We start from the raw sequence: 16959 nt of genomic DNA, 5'->3' as shown, positions 1-16959 counted from the left end.
ATCGTCGGGCTATACGGCGGTCTCCGGCGCGTGCTTGCCCCGTAACCCAGTGCTGAGGATGACGATAGTTATAGCGCTAGAACAGAACGACGACGCAGAGACAAGAAAGACACGAAGGACACGTCCTTCTTGTCTCTGTGTCGTCGTTCTGTTCTCGCGCTATAACTATCGTTATGCCATACCAACTAGCTCAAGCTGCCACACTCCCGGTGCTGAAGTTTGCGTCCGGTTGATCGATTCCTTCTGCGTTGTTTGTTTCGTTCGAGCCAAGAGGGAAGTTCGCGAACTGTAGATCAGGCGCATATCTTTCAATCTGCTATGAGAAGTCGTGCAAGAAGTCGGATGCTCAGAATTAACTCTACACAGGGACACAGTAAAAAAAAACACACACACACTGTGCGGCATACGGTGCCTTGGCGTAAGATATCGCGAATATCAATTTGAATTTCATGCATGAACGATCTGACTAAGTGAATAGAAGTTCCCATGTAAACCTTACTAATCCGTTCCCATGGTTGAGGAAACAAAAGCAGAGCTTAAATAATTGTTCAAGTGTTACCTCCCAAAACGACGATATGATTAGAGACGCTGTACAGTGAAGGGAAACGTAAATTTCGACCACCAAAAGTTCACTATATGGCGTGCGTCTATATCCCTACTGAAACGTTCCGTATGCGTGTCCAATAATTCCATATGTTTTCATACGGAATCCATATGCATTCCGTATATTTTCCATATATTTTCGCAACATTCTTACGGAAACATACGGAATAATTGGGCATCGCATAGGAACGTTTCAGTGAGGTAGGGCCGACTAAATGGGCCTGTAGCATTTGTGGTGCCATCGAAATGCGACCGCCGCGTCCGGAATCCGAACCCACGACCTTCGTCTCGGCATTCCAGAAAGTCCGGTCCTCAAAGCCGCAAATTCATTGCGCTGCAGAAGCGTAGCAGAATCTGTAAGCCAATACCTGCCGGCATGCGATATCGGCTTACATAGTACAAGAGCTTGTTGCGTCCCGCTGCCAGTGACGTCTTCGAGGCGAGCGCGAGGTCGCCGCCACTCAGTTCCGCGAACGCAGCGACTGTTGAGGCTGACCATTGTGTCGCGGGACGGTGCGCTGGCGCCACGGCTGGGCCCTGCGGAATGCGGCGGCGGTTTCGGGGAACGAAAGATTCGTCGCTGCTTCTTGGAGGGATGGGTCCACCCGGAACAACTGAGCATAGAGCTGAGGGGAAGTCGGGTTCCGGGTGGACGATTCACCCCCTTGATCCCCCCCTCTGACTGCGGGCCGCCCCTGCCTTTCGTGAAGTGGACTGATGGACCGAGATAGAGGGAGAGGGGCGGCAACGAGAGGGATAAAAAGGACGGAGGAGACGGCGGGCGGAGAAGGGGGAACAACGATGACCAGTTAACTTTTCTTTGAATGCAAATAAATCCTTTTTTTCAAGTTTCCTAAATGGACGTCCTGCTTTCATGACCTGCCTGATCTTGGTCATCCCACCCAATCTACCCCGACGACGCTACAAACTGGATGGCAGCGGTGGAATCAAGAAAAGGCATGCAGAAAACTGCGGACGGAAGATCGACTTCTGTGGATCCGGGATCAGCAGAACGAGACCTCGTGGCTCCGGGAGGCACAACCGTCGCAGTAACGGCATGAAGTTTTGGACGACTCCAGGAAACTAAGGACGAGCAGCAGAAGGCAGACCAGACGATCTGGGATCGGCGGTCCTGTGAACGTGGCTCTGGGAGACACGTCCTTCGCCAGCTCGAGGTTGGAAGTAGCTGCGGACGGAAGATCGACTTCTGCGGATCCGGGATCGGCAGAGCGAGACTTCGTGGCTCCGGGAGGCACAACCGTCGCAGTAACGACTACCGGAAACTAAGGACGAGCAGCAGAAGGCAGACCCGACGATCTGGGATCGGCGGACCTGGGAACGTGGCTCCGGGAGACACGGCCTTCGGCAGCTCGAGGTTAGGTGAGTGCTTGAGCGATCACGTTTTGCCGGACGATAAGAACAGGGTTCTATCGGGCAATTGGCTCTGAAGGGCCGCCACAAGTGTGCGGTGAATATTGCAGAAGTATTGGTTGGCTCTTGTGAAGATATGGATATCGGAGTGTTAAAGAAAGAAGAGCTGTTGCTGTTAGCAGTAGAGCTCAGCTTGGATATCAATAGCAGGTTAAGGAAGCCCGAAATTCGCAGTGCGATAATCGAAGGGGGTTTCGAGGAGGACGAGCTCAGCGAGGCCTGGGAAAAGATATGTGAGGAGAAGAAACAAAGGGAGGAAGAAAAGAGGGAAAGAGCGGAAGAGAAGGAAAGGCAGGAAAGGAGAGAACAAAGACAGGCCGAAATTGAGCTCGAGAGAATAAAGCTAGAGCAGGCGAGATTAGCACGCAGTGCAGATGCGGCGCCGCCGCATACTGAGAACCTGAAGATGACGAGTTTGCTTCAGCCGTACAAGACAGGCGAGGACATTGGTCTCTACCTGATTAATTTTGAACGGATCTGTGAGAAACATTCATTTCACCAGGACACCTGGCCAGAGCGGTTGCTTGCGTTGTTACCGGGTGAGGCCTCGCAGGTCGTGGCCAGACTGAGCGCAGCCGAGGCAGGCGTATACAGTTCAGTGAAGTCGACATTACTCGCAAAATACAGGCTCTCCACAGAGGAATTTCGGAGGAGATTTAGACGGGAAAGAAAGAAGCCTGGTGAAAGCTTTGTTGAGTTTGCGTGTAGCCTGAGTGATAATTTTTCAGAGTGGGTGAAAGGAGCAGGTGCGGATAACTTAAGTAAACTGAGGGATCTAATTTGTTTGGAGCAGTTTTATGACACCCTGCCGGATAACGTGCGCCTGTGGGTCAAGGATAGGCAGGAAGGTGTGTCTGTTAGGAGTGCAGCACAGCTTGCCGACGAGTACGTGGCCAGTCGAGGCTTCAGGACCCCGATCAACAGCGCACATCACTATCAAAGGCCTGCACCACGGCCCCAAGCTTACACTCGAGGACCGCAAAGCGCAACAAAAGAGCGAGAGGAAACTAATCAAAATTCGGCGCGTGCTGAAGGCAAGCTGAAAGAGCCGGAAAAGAACAGAAAGGAGGTCAGAAATCATTTAGAAGAGTTAGAGTCGCGAGCTAAGGCGCTATGTTTCAAGTGCAACGAAACAGGTCACTTTGCCCGAAACTGCTCAAAAGGTAGGCCAGTGTTTGCTTGCGTAAGCGATCACCCGAGTAACCTAGATCTTTTGAAACCTTACACGACAGATTTAATGGTTAATGACAAAAGGTGTAGGGTACTCAGAGACTCCGCGGCCACTATGGACGTAGTCCATCCGAACTACGTAAAAAGTGAAGACTACTTATCCGAATGCGCGTGGATAAGACAGGCCGTCAGCGAAGATTCAGTGTGTTTACCTATGGCAAAGGTACACATTCGGGGTCCTTTTGGAGCGATCGAGACAGTAGCAGCAGTCTCCCGTGGGCTACCAGAGGGCTACCCGTACCTTTTCTCGAACAGCTCGGAGTCACTACTCAACGACAGGGGGTGCACTTTTGCTGATGCCCAGGTCATGGCTTTGACGAGATCGAAAGCACGCGTATTGGCTCAGCAGCTGCGTTACGGGGAAGGGGAAGGTGCCAAAGCGAAAGAGTTAACAACTGAATCCGCAGAAGTTAAGCCCGACGAGGCACTTATCCCTATTCCTCCGACCGAAAATCCGGAAAATGGTCAGATTAAGAAGCCGATAATTGAGAAAAGAAAGAAACCTTCGAAAGGAAAAGATCATAGTTTGCAGGGGTCCGTGTTGGCCCCAATCTCGCACAGCTACGAGCGCATGCTAGGGGTTGACAGGGAAGCGTTACGGCTGTCTCAGAAAACTGACCCTAGTATAGCGGTTATGAACAACGGAAACAGTGAAGGTGTTTCGTCAAGAAACATCTCTTTCGAAGTGAGGAACGGTATCCTATATCGTAAATACCGAGATAGGCGAGGGCAGTGCTACGATCAATTGGTGGTGCCATCACCATACCGCAAGGACCTACTCAGTCTTTGTCACGATCACTCATGGGCAGGACACCTGGGCATAAATAAAACCAAGAAAAGATTGCTACAGGAATTTTATTGGCCGGGGTGTTTCAGGGACGTGCAGAATTTCGTGAAGACTTGTGACGCTTGCCAGAGAGCCGGTAGGTCTAACGACAAATGGAAGGCCCCGATGGTAAAAGTGCCCATTATTTCTGAGCCCTTCCGCAGAGTTGTTGTAGATTTGGTGGGGCCGTTGCCGAAAACAAGTGCGGGGAACAGATACATTCTCACACTATTGTGTCCTGCAACGAAGTTCCCCGAGGCGGTGCCCTTACAGGAGGCAACTTCGGTCGAGGTAGTCGATGCGTTGCTTTCTATATTTTCGCGCCTCGGTTTCCCTGCCGAAATGCAATCGGATCAGGGAACCGTTTTCACGAGTGCTCTCACGACCATGTTTCTCGAGAAATGTGGCGTTAAAATTTTGCATAGCTCGGTTTACCACCCACAAAGCAACAGTGTGGAGAGATGGCATGCTACCCTAAAAAAAGTATTGAGAGCTGTTTGCCATGAAAGGAAGTGTGATTGGGATGGTTGTTTACCGGGCACGCTATTTGCGTTGCGCACAGTGCCACACGAGGGAACCGGGTTCGCACCGGCAGAGCTGGTGTATGGCCGGAATCTTCGAGGTCCGCTGAGGCTAGTCCGCGAGCTGTGGGAGGATGATCGGGGGCCTAAATGTGTGATCGAGTATGTGTTGAACCTAATGCAAAGGTTACATAAGTGTCGTGAGATCGTGAAGGGCAACCTAGAGGCGAGGCGAGACGCTTCAAAGCGCTACTATGATAGAAATGCCAGGACGCGATCATTCAACCCGGGCGACAAAGTGATGATATTGAGGCCTAATCGCCAGAATAAACTGGAAGTCCACTGGGATGGACCTGCCGAGGTTATCAGTCGCCTTTCGGAAGTAAACTACACCGTGAGATTACCTGGAAGAAAACGCGAGGACAGGGTCTACCACGTAAACCTAATGAAGCCATTTTTAGAGCGAGCAGCAATTGTTAGCATCGCCATGAATGTTTCAGAAGAGGTTTCTCTAGAGGTACCTTGTTTTCCTGGGAACACGGGCCCTAGTGTAGAAGAGATAATCGCGTGTGCAGTTAACAAAGACGAGTTGGGTACAGCTAAAGTCGAGGATCTGAAGAGCCTTATTCAGGAATATCTGGAATGTTTTGGGGAAAGGCTCGGAAGGACTCATTTGGTACAACATGATATCGAGCTGACTACAGAGGTCCCTTTTAGCTCGAAGGCGTACCGCGTGTCTCCGCGACAGCTGGACTTAATGAAGGCGGAAGTTAAAAGGATGCTTCGCCTTGGCGTGATCAAAGAAGCATATAGTGACTATTGCTCCCCTTTGATGTTGGTCGAGGTGCCGGGGAAAGAACCACGGCCATGCGTCGATTATCGCAGGTTGAATGCGATCACAAAAGACCAGGTGTACCCGTTGCCTAACATAGAGGAAAGGGTGGAGCTGGTAAGCCGGGCTACCTTCATTTCAACCCTAGATTTAGTGAGAGGATATTGGCAGGTGCCCTTAACTGAACGAGCAAGTCGGTATGCAGCATTTGTAACACCCTTTGGCGTTTATCAGCCCGTCACCATGGCCTTTGGTTTGAAAAACGCACCCTTCTGTTTTTCAAGGTTAATGGATCGGGTGCTAGAAGGACTAGAAGAATTTGCGGTGCCATATCTAGACGACGTGGCCGTATTTTCTAATGATTGGGAGTCTCATTTGCAGCACACACGAACGGTGCTTGAAAGAATCAAAGGGGCGGGCCTGACTATTAAAGCCGAGAAGTGTCAGTTCGGCCAAGCCCGTGTCACGTATTTGGGACACGACATAGGGCAGGGAAAACGGGAACCAATGAAAGCCAAAGTAGCTGCGATAGTCAACTTCCCAAGACCCGTAAACAAAAGGGAGGTGCGAACATTTCTAGGAATGACAGGCTATTACCAGCACTACATTCCAAATTATTCGGAGCTCGCCAGCACGCTAACCGACAGCCTGCGAAAACCTGAACCGGAAGTGGTAACTTGGAGCACCGAGAGGGAGGAGGCCTTCCAAAACTTGAAGAAAGCTTTGTCTTCTCGGCCCGTGCTTGTCGCGCCAGACTTTAGCCGAGAATTCATTCTCCAATGCGACGCCAGCAACCGAGGTCTAGGTGTCGTCTTGGCCCAACTTAACGAGGGAGGTGAAGAGCATCCGGTGCTCTATCTCAGTCGGAAGCTGACTCCCCGAGAAGAGGCTTTCAGTGCCTCGGAGAAAGAATGTTTGTCCATTGTGTGGGCCATTCAAAAACTAGGATGCTATATTCAAGGCACAAAATTCACGGTCGAGACTGACCACTGCCCGCTTTCATGGCTGAAGCAAATGTCCAATAAAAACGGGAGGCTGTTGAGATGGAGCCTCATACTACAGGAGTATAACTTCGAGGTCAAATATAGAAAGGGGAACCAGAATAAGAACGCCGATGGACTGAGCCGTGGATTTTAGAGTCGAACACTGATTTTCTTGTTGCTGTTTCTTTTTTTATTGATGTGTTTCTATCGCGGCTGAGGTCACGGCATTTAGATTTTTTTCCAAGGGCTGACCACCACAAAAAAAAAAAAAGAAAGAAAGAGAGGGCAATCATGGGGTAAAATTATGGCAGTCTTGGCGTCCGGTGGGCGTGTCGATCGGGCACGCCGACCAGAGTGTGTGTGCTTGTGTTGTGTATCCCGGGAACAGGGTTATTGGTGATGCGAGTGCTGAGGCCCAGAGAGGCCGAGTGTTTGCACATGTCGTCTCGACGCTTCAGGTGACCCGACAGTTGGCCACCCTCGAGTCGAGTCTTTCGGCGGCGGAGGAGTCTGTTGCGTCCCGCTGCCAGTGACGTCTTCGAGGCGAGCGCGAGGTCGCCGCCACTCAGTTCCGCGAACGCAGCGACTGTTGAGGCTGACCATTGTGTCGCGGGACGGTGCGCTGGCGCCACGGCTGGGCCCTGCGGAATGCGGCGGCGGTTTCGGGGAACGAAAGATTCGTCGCTGCTTCTTGGAGGGATGGGTCCACCCGGAACAACTGAGCATAGAGCTGAGGGGAAGTCGGGTTCCGGGTGGACGATTCACCCCCTTGATCCCCCCCTCTGACTGCGGGCCGCCCCTGCCTTTCGTGAAGTGGACTGATGGACCGAGATAGAGGGAGAGGGGCGGCAACGAGAGGGATAAAAAGGACGGAGGAGACGGCGGGCGGAGAAGGGGGAACAACGATGACCAGTTAACTTTTCTTTGAATGCAAATAAATCCTTTTTTTCAAGTTTCCTAAATGGACGTCCTGCTTTCATGACCTGCCTGATCTTGGTCATCCCACCCAATCTACCCCGACGACGCTACAAGCTGTTAAAGATACGAATCCGGGCCTCCGAAAACAGGGCAGTACTGCGAATTCACACGCGCAAGCTGTGAGATAAAAAAGAAAGAAAGAAAGAAGAAGAAGAAGAGTCAAGAAACGTTTTGCGGCACTTCAGAATCCTTAGCCTTGCTCGCGGCTTCTTTTTTGTTATTTTTGGTTGCTCGCTTTTCGCAGCAGCGCCAACAGAGAAGGTTAGAAAAGTACGAAATAGGTGTTTAGCCCGTGACTGTTTCACCCGTACAGTGATTATACCGAAGTAGACCACTTTTCTCTCTCTCTCTCTTGCGAGCTTACACGCAGCAAGCCTCACTGGAACTGAAATTCTAGAGGCCGGAACGCTTGATCCATCCGAATGTAGGGCAGTGTATCCCCGGCTTTCGTGCGGGTTTTCTGTCGTGGCGTGGTAAGCGCGATCCCGTTCTTTCCATGTGACAAGAGTTTCTCTTGAATTTCGCGGCGTAAGCTGTTATGAGCTCAAAGCGAAACGGGTGATATTGGCAGCGATGTTTCCCCCAGCCGCCGCGCTCCATCGCAATTATTGCGGACAACATTGGAAGGGGGGGGGGGGGGGCTCAGGATTCAAGCGGAAATGGAACCTAGGCACTTCGTCTGGCAGGCAGCTACCCTGCCTAAGAGCAACGGTATTTTTTTATCTATGGTTTCTTTTCTTATTACGAATCACTCGACCACTGACTAAAAATTAGGTCACAGTGAATCCCTGCAACGACGGGGGAATTCCCCTGGAAGCGAAATGCTATAGGACCGTGCGCAGTTTGATGCCAGTGTACGTCGAAGAACACTATAGTTGGTCGAAATTTCTAGAGAGGCCTCAACTACAGCGTCCCTGATAATCATTGTCATTGTTTGGGACGTTCAAAACCAAACATTTATTATTATTATTATTATTATTATTATTATTATTATTATTATTATTATTATTATTTAGTTTCAAATGTGCTAAATATATATACACAGCGATCAAAATATTCAAGGAATGACCTGCTCTGATACTCTATTAGAACGCAGTGTGTGTGTGTGTGTGTGTGTGTGTGTGTGTGTGTGTGTGTGTGTGTGTGTGTGTCTGTGTGTGTGTGTGTGTGTGTGTGTGTGTGTGTGTGTTTACACTTTGTTCGATGTTACGCTTGTTGTGCGCGTTCGAAGGTTCGCGACAGTGCTCGACAGTTATTCTGAAAACGAGTGTGTACAGGCCCCTCGTATAGGGCACGAGAAGTCACGCTACGAGACGTGATATCACGTGGCAGGGACGTAGTCTCACACCTGGCATCGCGCCATGTAAATTGCGTAACGAGCGTAGGGGGCTTAATGCGACCGACTTACTGCAAAAAGTTCAGCCATAGTGCATCATCATCATCATCATCATCATCACCATCATCATCGTCATTCACAGCAGCAACGACGTTTGCAGCTACGGAGGATCACGGATTGCCTTCCGGACACTTAGTGGGTACACAACACGGCCACATCACCATGAAAGAGGGCGTAAGGGGCACTTTCCAACTACACTTGCCACAGCGAGAGCCACAGCGGGCTTGAAGGCCACTGCTCCCGCTTACTCTGTGACTATACCCTATATGTGTCCAGCGCAGCCATGGCGTTTTTATGCTTGTTAAATTTGTTTTTAAAGGAAATATACAATATGTTTGATACCCGTTAAAGTACACGAAGAGAATGGCTCGAACACCCACTTCACCGGAATTTCGTGTCGACGGAAAGTCACAGCATTTACACCGTCTGCAGGAAATTCCAACGACTTTCATGGCTAAGGTTCGTCAATGGCTGTAAGAGCTAGAGTAAGGCGATCGTAATCGAAACCAGCAACGAGTCAACGATTACGTTTCCTCAGCCGTGATTAAGCTTCGCTAGACAGATGGACGGTGATTTAGTGAACGCTCGAAACCCCCGTATTCACGAACGCTCCTCGACTCGACTTCCACCCTTCACTTGAAAGAGTTGATCGCTGCGCCACCGCTTGGCTGAAAATGACACTGCGCTACTTAAGAATCGCAGCAGATTGTCGCCGCTATGCAGTGACTTGCCGTGCTTATAGACGGCGCTCGCATCGGCTTTCTCAAGTGAAGGTGGAGCTTTGAGTGAAGGGTTGTTCTAGAATACGGTGATTTAGTGAACGCTCGAAACGTGGGCGAGCGAGCTTTCGCTACGCCCATCTTATTAAATTATAGTTTTGAGATTTTTGATGCACTTAAGGAATGTTCAGAAATATAGCACGATTCTAGAGAATGTTTTTGAGCGTACAAAAAATGATAACAGTTACGAATATTGGTCTCAAAGCAGAACCTGCTAAAGTCAGCCGTTTAGTAAAGTGCTTTGGTGGTCCCGTCGAAGACGTTGAAATTACGAAAGCAGCATAAAGAGGACGCTTGCAGATAATAAAACTGCACTAATCTTAGTTAACGAGAACAGCTAAGACAATAATGCTCTGGCGGGCGTTGGTCCTGTTCTTCGTGCCTATAGGTCTTTATCTTCTCTTTTGAAAACTAAGCTCAGCTGGTCTTTGCGTTCTTGATATCACTTATTGCTAACACAAAGCATGCTTCAGAAGAGTTTGCTTCAAGTTCTTTTGCTCGCTTCGATTAATCGAAAGCCGAGGACGAGAGCATAATTACGGTTTGCTGCGTTATCAACAAACCAAATACACTTCCGAAAGTTACGCTAAAATATAAAAAAATGGGGGGGGGGGGGGCAGGAGGTGTTTAATTCAACCAAATAAACGTTGAGTATACATCGTAAATTCAAGCATTTGCACTTGAAAAACACCGAGCTTAATCAACTCCCAGAAGCGCTTCAACGAGCACCGTGAGCGACTTTAGTCAGACCCAGTTCTCCAGCGTTTAATGCCACAATTACGCCGATGGAAAGACGCAACAACCGGACCGAACAACAAAACGAGTCAAGACAATCACCGCATTTAGCCGAGGCACTGCGACACTGAAGACGCCGTGTGCAAGTCCAAGCCGCTGAAGTGCCCCATTCAAACAACGAAAACGGCCCGTTGTTCTCATTCCGCAAAAAAAAAGGGGGGGGGGGGGTTATTCGGACTCCGGCCGACCGAGTGCGGAGAAATTTCCCGACCTTAATTTCTCCGCCGCCGTACAACAGGCTCTCCGAACAACTGCCCCGTTCAGACCGGGTGTAGACAGCTCGCTTTTGTCTCTCGCAGTGTCAACGACGTCAACACAATAGACGCGCTATGCGAGTGCAGTGAAGCGCAGAGAACGAAATCAGCGCGCTACACTTTTAAAAACCGCGCGACCGTGCGTAGAACAGACTGTTCCTAAACTCGTCGTCCTCTGCGAACTCCCCCTTCTCCTCCATTCATGCCGCCTTAAAGACGAAGAAAATAAGAAGCTAACGTCAAGTCGAGCATCGAGAAGATGAAGCTCGTGGCCTACATTGCGCGCTCTACAGAGTTCCACAACAGATCGCGAACAGGCGCCTACTTATACACCGACATACAGCGAGCGCCTTTCAAGAGAGGCGGCAGTGGCCGAATTCTCGTCAAGCGCGCTGCTCTGCTAATAGCCTGGCCATCTCGCTCATCTCTACAGAAAAAAGAAAAATAAAAGAAGCGCGCACCCGGCCGCGCGAGGCAAATTAGACGCGAGCAGCGCGGCGACAGAGCACAATGAGTGTTTGAGCGAAGCAAGAAAACGGAAAAAAAAAAAGAAATTGAGAAAGAAAAATGGACGAATGTGGCCGGGATGTAAGACGCTGCATTGTGCGGAGTATAGAAGTAGCAGGTCGCGCCACCACGCGCCAAGTAGACGACGGCGCTCTCGTAGAGGAGCGAGGCTGTGCGCGATGCGTTCGCGGCGGCGGCAACGAGAAACAACACGGCTGGATGAATGGATGAATGGATATGGCTGTACCCTTTAGATCGGACGGTGGCTAGCGCCACCAAGCCGTAATACCTAATGAACCAAAAACTATATTTATTTTTTTTCTTAAAAAGTGAGTTTGAGGATTCGTACTTTGCAGTGAAGAGTTTACTTTTGACTCGTGCCTTGACTTTAGCCACCAATCAGATAACCTCCTTCTAGTTAAGTCTACCCGCTTAAAGTTTATTTTGCCCTCCCGGTCCCTAAACCCCAGTGCTTTGAAAAACTCTGCGCCATCATCCTGAACTATAGGGTGAAGCCCTTTACAGAACATTATCAAGTGTTCGGCAGTTTCTTCTTCCTCTCCACACGCACTGCATACTGTGTCTACCCCTTCGTATTTGGTCCGATATGTCGGCGGTAGGTTAGTGCAGCGCCCCCTCACATTTCGGCGGGAAAGAAAAGAAAATCAAGTCCAGTGCTGTGGCGCATTAGGGACGCGCCAAATGTGAAAGGACAAAGATGCATGAATGGTTGTGTAGAAGAAGAGAGAGAGAGGGGGCAGGAACGAGATCAAGATCGCCCGTCGGAGCAGAAATACAAGAAATAAAAAAGAAAATGCTTCGGGTACTTGTTCCACATCGCAGATTTTTCGAAGTGCGCGCGCTTAGCTGCGCCACTGACCACGAGGTCAGGACGAGACCCAGCTGCCTGTATTTCCTCTTTCTTTTTTTTTCTTAACGCCACGCTTCTTCTCGCTTATGCACACTATTTTAATTTTTTTTAAATGCTGCCACGTGCGCTAAAGTTTAATAACTTCTTTTTGCATTACCCACAAAACAAAACAAAAAGTTTGGTAACACGTAGGACCAGTTGTTTCAACTTTAACGCCAGAGACAATCACAAGAACGACATGCCTAATAATTCCTACCGTTTTATGTCCCGAAACCAGGATATCATCAAGGGAAAAGCCTTCGTGGAGGGCTCCGGAAATTTCATCAGCGTGGGCAATGTGCACCGACATGTAAGCAATCGGGTCTCGAGTGTTTCGCGCCTTGGAAACTTACACACTATAGATATTATTATCATTATAGCATTTTCCGCTCTTCGATATGCGGCCTCTACGGCCGGGATTCCGCCCCACGACCTTCGAGTCAGCAGCCGAACACCAAAAACAGCGGAATCAACCAAGATGCAAACAAATTTACTGAACGCAGTCACGTATACAAAGGCGGAATTCATGAGCCCTAGCAAAACAAGTACTTCAAGCGTGACTACTTGCCTTGCCACGGTGGTCTAGTGGCTAAGGTACTCGGCTACGGACCCGCAGGTCGCGGGATCGAATCCCGGCTGCGGCGGCTGCATTTCCCATGGAGGCGGAAATCTTGTAGGCCCGTGTGTGCTCAGATTTGGGTGCACGTTAAAGAACCAGCCCCAGGTGGTCGAAATTTCCGGAGCCCTCCACTACGGTGTCTCTCATAATCATATGGTGGTTTTGGGACGTTAAACACCACATATCAATCAATGATTCAATCGTGACTACTTATACGTTCACACCTAAATCGAGCTGGCTTTTTACTATCAGGCAATGCGTTCCGTAGCGTAAGCACAAGAAGCAGGAATTTGGAGGCTGACAGTGATTCCTCAAAAGAAATTGAGGACAGCTCTATAGGAGCGAAGCACAGAGGTACTATAGGTGCAACGCTATCGTGTCGGGACGATAGTGGTGTCGATCGCCGAACAAACTGGTGAAGCAGGCGTACTTGATATTTCTGGGAGAAAATTTATTGGAGCAGGCCGGACCACTTGTGTATAGATAGCGTGTGATATGGTTACGAATTGGTGCACGAGAAAGAAAGCACAGCTGAACGCGACAGAGAGTCATGGTAATTGTCGGGGTTTAACGTCAAGAAACCACATTATAATAATGAGTGAGACCGTACTGGAGGGCTCCGCAAATTTCGACTAGCTGGAGTTATAACGCGCACAGACTGAATAGCACAGTATACACAGGTCTCGAATATTTCGCCTAATGAGGAGGATGATTTGGCGTTGCGACATAATCATAGGTTTGTCTGTATAAGATTTAGTTGGCGGGCCCGATACACATGTAAGTGACCTTGCTTCTGCAATGGGCGCCAATGCAATCAAAACTGTCCTTGTGTCATTGTGATGACACATTGAATGCCGGTTATGGCCAGTAAGTAGTCTTGATTAGGTTGCATAACTGAAAACAATAACAAGTACATTCCAAAGCACAATAAATGGTAGTATTATAACTATGAATGCGATGATGAACTTGTGGTGACGATGATAGTGCATCTTCAGTGACATTTCTGGTTTGGTTCGCAGTTTCGAAATGTTAATTTTGATTGATTGATTGATTGATTGATATGTGGGGGTTTAACGTCCCAAAACCACCATATGATTAGGAGAGACGCCGTAGTGGAGGGCTCCGGAAATTTCGACCACCTGGGGTTCTTTAACGTGCACCCAAATCTGAGCACATGGGCCTACAACATTTCCGCCTACATCGGGAATGCAGCCGCCGCAGCCGCGATTCAATCCGGCGTGACCTGCGGGTCAGCAGCCGAGTACCTTAGCCACTATAGACCACCGCGGCGGGACGCGAAATGTTCTTCTTACCTGACGGTGGATGGTATACAAGGTGTCCCACATAACGTTAGCCAGAGTTAAAAAATATGCCGCAAGACGTAATTACGACGCGACCAAATGCATGTTACTCACCGTTGCCTGGAGTAAGTCAGACTATTTTTTGTGTTATTAAATACTGTTTGTGCGCACTGGCACACGAGCGGGTTTGTCACGTGTTTTTTTTATTTCGCGGGCATCTGTATTTAGCAGAAAAACACTAATACCTAACAGATATAACGTTTAAAACTCTCTAATCAGATTTGCAAACCGATCTACAACTTTTTCATAGAAATTTTTATCTATCTTCGTTTCTTCGATAGTTAGTGAATTAAACATATCTAATTAAACAATATTTGAGAAGAAAAAAAAATAGTCTGACTAACTCCAGGCAACGGTCTCCAGGCAACGGTCTCCAGGCTAACTCCAAGCAACTAACTCCAGGCAACATGCATTTGGTCGCGTCGTAATTACGTCTTGCGGCATATTTTTAAACTCTGGTTAATGTAACGTAGGACATCCTGTATATTTACATTCGCTCGTCTTAGTACTTTAATAATCAGGAGACTGGTACCTCGTAATTTCACAATTCTCTACGAATACCCAAAAGAAAAAGAAATTGGTTTAGGTGTTGTTTTTTTAGAATTATGGGGTTTTGTGATGAATATTTCGAGAAAGTCGAGCGTGTGCGCACGTCTGTGGGGCACGCATTTGGTATTTGTGTCTTTGTCTAGTAACTACGCATGTCATAATTTAACGCCACTCGGCCGGGTAATAATATGACGGAAAGCTACACAGGTAACAATATGCAGCTCTCATAAAAGGCAGCATCTCTCTTTATAAGATCAGACAATATCGCACACCTATACATACATTCATATGGTGGACCAAGTCAACAAGGTGTAAATATGTACTTCGGCAAGGTTGCTGTTGGGCCTGCAAATTCTAAATATTCACTTGCAAATACTCTGTTACACTTCCGATGTACCAAGACACTACGCCGGAGTCCCTCGCGGCTATCCCTACATACCTCAGCCACCGCAAGCTACATAAAGAAAACACTGAGAGTACTGCAGTCATGGTTATGATACGCACGACGAAACTAGCTGAGTCATCCATTTATTTTTTTAGCCCATTGAGTTTATCACTTTGCGCACAGTAAACTTTCTCAAACTTTTGCCCCAATCGCCCGACATTGCGAAAGTGACCGTTTTGTTCAGTGATCCTCCTGTCGCTTAGCTTTGTGCTCATTTTTTTTCCACGCTACTTCAACTTGATTGCATGGTGAAAGTCACACGCTATGCATTTCGTACTTTGGTTTACGATGAATGATTTGAGTGCGCGAAGCGGGCGCGCGATGTTAGACCGGGCGAACATATCCACTGCTTCCCGGTGGTTCGATTGAACTATACAGTGATTCTTTTATTCCGTCGTGGCAATGAAGTCTGATAGACTTAAATAAGACTGCGAAAAAAGTCTTGCCAAACTACGCCAGATAAGGGGTCCGACTTCAGGAGCTCTTTTACACCGTTTACTTACGCAGACTTCACTAACGTCCACTGCATATAGCCGGTACATTGCAACAGACATTCGCACCGTTACTTGACGCCCATCGTTTCTTTCACTGTCTCGGTGGTGCTGAAGCTACGTCTAGTTTGGCCGGTTACGCACTAGCGAGGTGACACATTCGCGGAGAAACCGACACTGCGACATTGTAGACTGCACCCAACACCACGCTGTCTAAGCATCGAGTGCCCGCACGTAGCCCGGCAATGGGAAAGCGACATCTATACGGCGCACGACATACTCACTTTCTTGATCAGGCGCAGCCTCCGCGGACAAGACCAGAAGGGCGACGATGAGCCCGAGCAGCCGTAACCGGGAAGCCTCTCCTCCGAACTTTGCACTGGTGGCACACATTTTTGAAGTCGAGGAGTTAAAAACAAAAATTGCAGAGCGATGGTCTTGTTCCTGCGCTCGTTATCGCAGAACTGCCGCTTTTTCTCAGACGCGGGCACTTCTTCCAGATGCAAAACGACAGAAACAAAAACCAGTCTATCTTGTTCCCGTTATCACCTCCGGCTCATCCCCGGCCGATGCGGACACGATACGGCCGGATCCTTATCAAGTGAGGCAACCGTGAGACAGATCTCGAAGACAGGACCGGCAGACACGGCCCGTTTATGCGTCTCTTTTACGTCACGTCTTAATCGGGAAGGAACCAGGGCAGCGGGACTGCTCCTTCGTGTTCTTCTTCCGGGCACGAGGGGGGAGCGACGACTTGACGACAAGACAAGCGACGAGGAGTCCCGCTGAGAAGCCGTCGGCGCCACGCCACGCGCTGCCCAAAAACAAACAGCTCGCCCCTTCTTGCACGAATGAACGTAGTGCCGCCGATCGGTCGGTCGCCAGACAGCACGGACGTTCGGAACGCGGCCTCTACGGTCACGCCGCAGGGGGACACCAGGAAGAAGAGCCAACGGGCGGCCGCCGAAGCTGCCTCGATGACGCACACCAACGATGCGGGCCCACCGAAAAAAAATAAGACCTCGGGGCAGCCGAAGAAGGCACCAGCTAACACAGGACACGCCGCGTCGACTGTTGCCGACCAACTGGCCGCTCCTGGTAGCGGTAGCTGGTAGAGATCGCGTCTGGGAGCGTCCCTCGCTTGCAGCAACCCTGAACTTGATTCAGCAGTGAGGAGGGGGAGGGTGTTGCACGCTAGGTCGCACCGGTGGCGTGTGTTGTTGCGTCGTAAGTGGGCGAGAGAAAGACGGACCACGTGACACCCTCTCCGCGACGTTTAGTTGTTTTGCATTAAACGGACCTGCCTCGGAAGAGAGGGAACCGGAAGATGAAGAGGAAGAGTGGAAAGGTGTGCGTGTGTGGGGGCCAAGTTCCGCCGCTGCTCAGTTGTTCCGAAAACCTCCTGCAGGGCGGGCTGTGCCGCGTGTGGCGCTAGCGGAGCGGTTTCTT

At 49.5% G+C, this 16959-nt stretch overlaps 1 protein-coding gene across 1 annotated transcript in view; it reads right to left on the bottom strand.

Annotated features, from left to right (window-relative positions):
• Nucleotides 1-15903, bottom strand: part of LOC119181814 (uncharacterized) — a 163817-nt gene extending 147914 nt beyond the window's left edge. The window contains exon 1 of the mRNA XM_075876035.1: nucleotides 15795-15903. Within this exon, the coding sequence (XP_075732150.1) occupies nucleotides 15795-15903 (109 nt within the window). The remainder of the gene's footprint in view (nucleotides 1-15794) is intronic.
• Between the last annotated feature and the right edge of the window lie 1056 nt (nucleotides 15904-16959).

This window comes from Rhipicephalus microplus, chromosome 10, assembly GCF_043290135.1.
Source record: "Rhipicephalus microplus isolate Deutch F79 chromosome 10, USDA_Rmic, whole genome shotgun sequence".
Lineage (NCBI taxonomy): Eukaryota > Metazoa > Arthropoda > Arachnida > Ixodida > Ixodidae > Rhipicephalus > Rhipicephalus microplus.
The sequence above is the reverse complement of the archived record's forward strand: the minus strand, read 5'-3'. Positions and strand labels throughout refer to the sequence as shown.